Below are 1,755 nucleotides of genomic sequence, written 5' to 3'. Positions count from 1 at the left end.
TTTTTTTTGTCAGCGTTTCGCTCTTGTTGCCCAGGCTGGAGTGCAATGACGTGATCTTGGCTCACTGCAACCTCTGCCTCCTTGCTTCAAGCCATTCTCCTGCCTCAGCCTCCCAAGTAGCTGGAATTACAGGCATGTGCCACCATACCCAGCTAATTTTGTATGTTTAGTAGAGACGGGGTTTCAGCATGTTGGTCAGGCTGGTCTTGAACTCCTGACCTCAGGTGATCCACCTGCCTCGGCCCTCCAAAGTGCTGGGATTACAGGCGTGAGCCACCGTGTCCGTACAATTTAACGTATTTTTCTAGACTAAACAGTGTTGCTTCTGAATTTCTCCCTTGGACCTTGGACTGCTGGGTCCTTTCAGGCGACAAAGGATACCAGGTTAGGAAGTATGGGCTAGTGCTAACGTGAACTAGCAGATAGCCAAAATTGACCTTAGAGTCAACTTAATATTGCAGGTGAGGGAACAGAGGCCTAAATGGCCACCGGCTCTCAGCAAAGAGGATTCGCAGCCTACCGTGCTTTGCCTGAATGGGTGTTGTAAACACCGGGGCAGAGGCGTGTTTGGAGAAAGGGTTCAGAATTTGGAGTGCGACAGACCTAGGTTCCAACAGAGCTCTGCTTGGTTCTCGGTGGCTGTGAGGGTTCCCGCACACATCCTCCCGATCGCTCGGCGTCCTCACCGGTCCGCTAGCCTGGGTACCAGGCGTCAACGCGCCACTGGGCGCGCAGGAGGCCCCGAGGGCGGAAGGGCCGCCGCGACCACGCCCCCTGTCGGCTGGCCTGCGCCCAACGCACGGCTCGGGGGACGCCCGCGGCCGGATGCCCTGTGTCCGCTCCCTCCTCGGCCTCTTGGCGGCCGCGGCGGCTTGTGGCACCGTCGCCTTCCTGGGCTACTGTGTTTACCTCGACCGGAAGCGGCGCGGGGATCCCGCGTTCAAGCGCCGCCTGCGGGAGAGTGAGTGGGACCGAGGCTGAGGCGCGCCCGGGCCGGGCCGGGCAGAACGGGCGGCCGGCCGGGAGGACAACCCCGGACAGAGGTCGGGCCGCGAGTGCCTCCGCCACTGCCGAGGGGCCCGCGGCGCCCGGGCGGGCCGGACCACTGGGTCCACGCCTGCCTCGGGACGGGCCTCCCAGCCAGCAGTTGCCGTGTTGTGTTCGCAGAAAGAAGAGCCGAGCAGCAAAAGGCTGAGGAGCGGGGCGTGCAGGTGCAGTGTTTTCGATCCGCGCTGGTAGCTCTGTAGACGCGGGCCCGGCCTTGCTGGGCTGCGTGGCTCCTAGCGGCTCGGCAGCAGGTAGTTCCCGCAGCCACGCGCCTCCCGCGCCCGGGAAGAGGCCTGCCCTCGCGCCCCACGAACCGCCCCAGGCCCAACCACTCTCCTCTCACAAAAGGGAGGGAAAGAAGGAGGGTGGAAGAAGTTGGAGTGATAAAAATGCAGCTGTAAAGCAAAACATTGTAGAACAGGCACTTGTTTTAACTGGAAGAAGGAAGATTTTGCCCTGTCAGAGCCGCACAGGACACTTAGAGACCCAGGCTGGCCATGGTCACATGGCAGTAACTTCTAGATTGTTCTCTCGCAGTGCCTTTCTTTTGCTCAGAAGCAGAACGCATCTTCGTGATTTCTAAATCTCTACAGCAGAATTTGATTAGTCCCTTTTTGGGAGGCCAAGGTGGGTAGATCACGATGCCAGGAGTTTGAGACCAACCTGACCAATATTGTGAAACCCCGTATCTACTAAAAATTAAAAAAT

The 1,755-nt window shown here is 59.0% G+C and overlaps 1 protein-coding gene across 1 annotated transcript in view; it reads left to right on the top strand.

Annotated features, from left to right (window-relative positions):
* Positions 1-735: 735 nt before the first annotated feature.
* The window catches only part of TOMM20L (translocase of outer mitochondrial membrane 20 like), a 9,658-nt gene continuing 8,638 nt past the window's right edge, over positions 736-1,755 (top strand). Inside the window, exons 1-2 of the mRNA XM_017531052.2 lie at positions 736-961; positions 1,168-1,211. Of these exons, the coding sequence (XP_017386541.1) occupies positions 826-961; positions 1,168-1,211 (180 nt within the window). The 5' untranslated portion in view covers positions 736-825. The remainder of the gene's footprint in view (positions 962-1,167; positions 1,212-1,755) is intronic.

This window comes from Cebus imitator, unplaced genomic scaffold (assembly GCF_001604975.1).
Source record: "Cebus imitator isolate Cc_AM_T3 unplaced genomic scaffold, Cebus_imitator-1.0 Scaffold70, whole genome shotgun sequence".
In the NCBI taxonomy this organism is placed as follows: domain Eukaryota; kingdom Metazoa; phylum Chordata; class Mammalia; order Primates; family Cebidae; genus Cebus; species Cebus imitator.
Note: the sequence above shows the minus strand (reverse complement) of the source record. Positions and strands in the feature narration are given on the sequence as shown.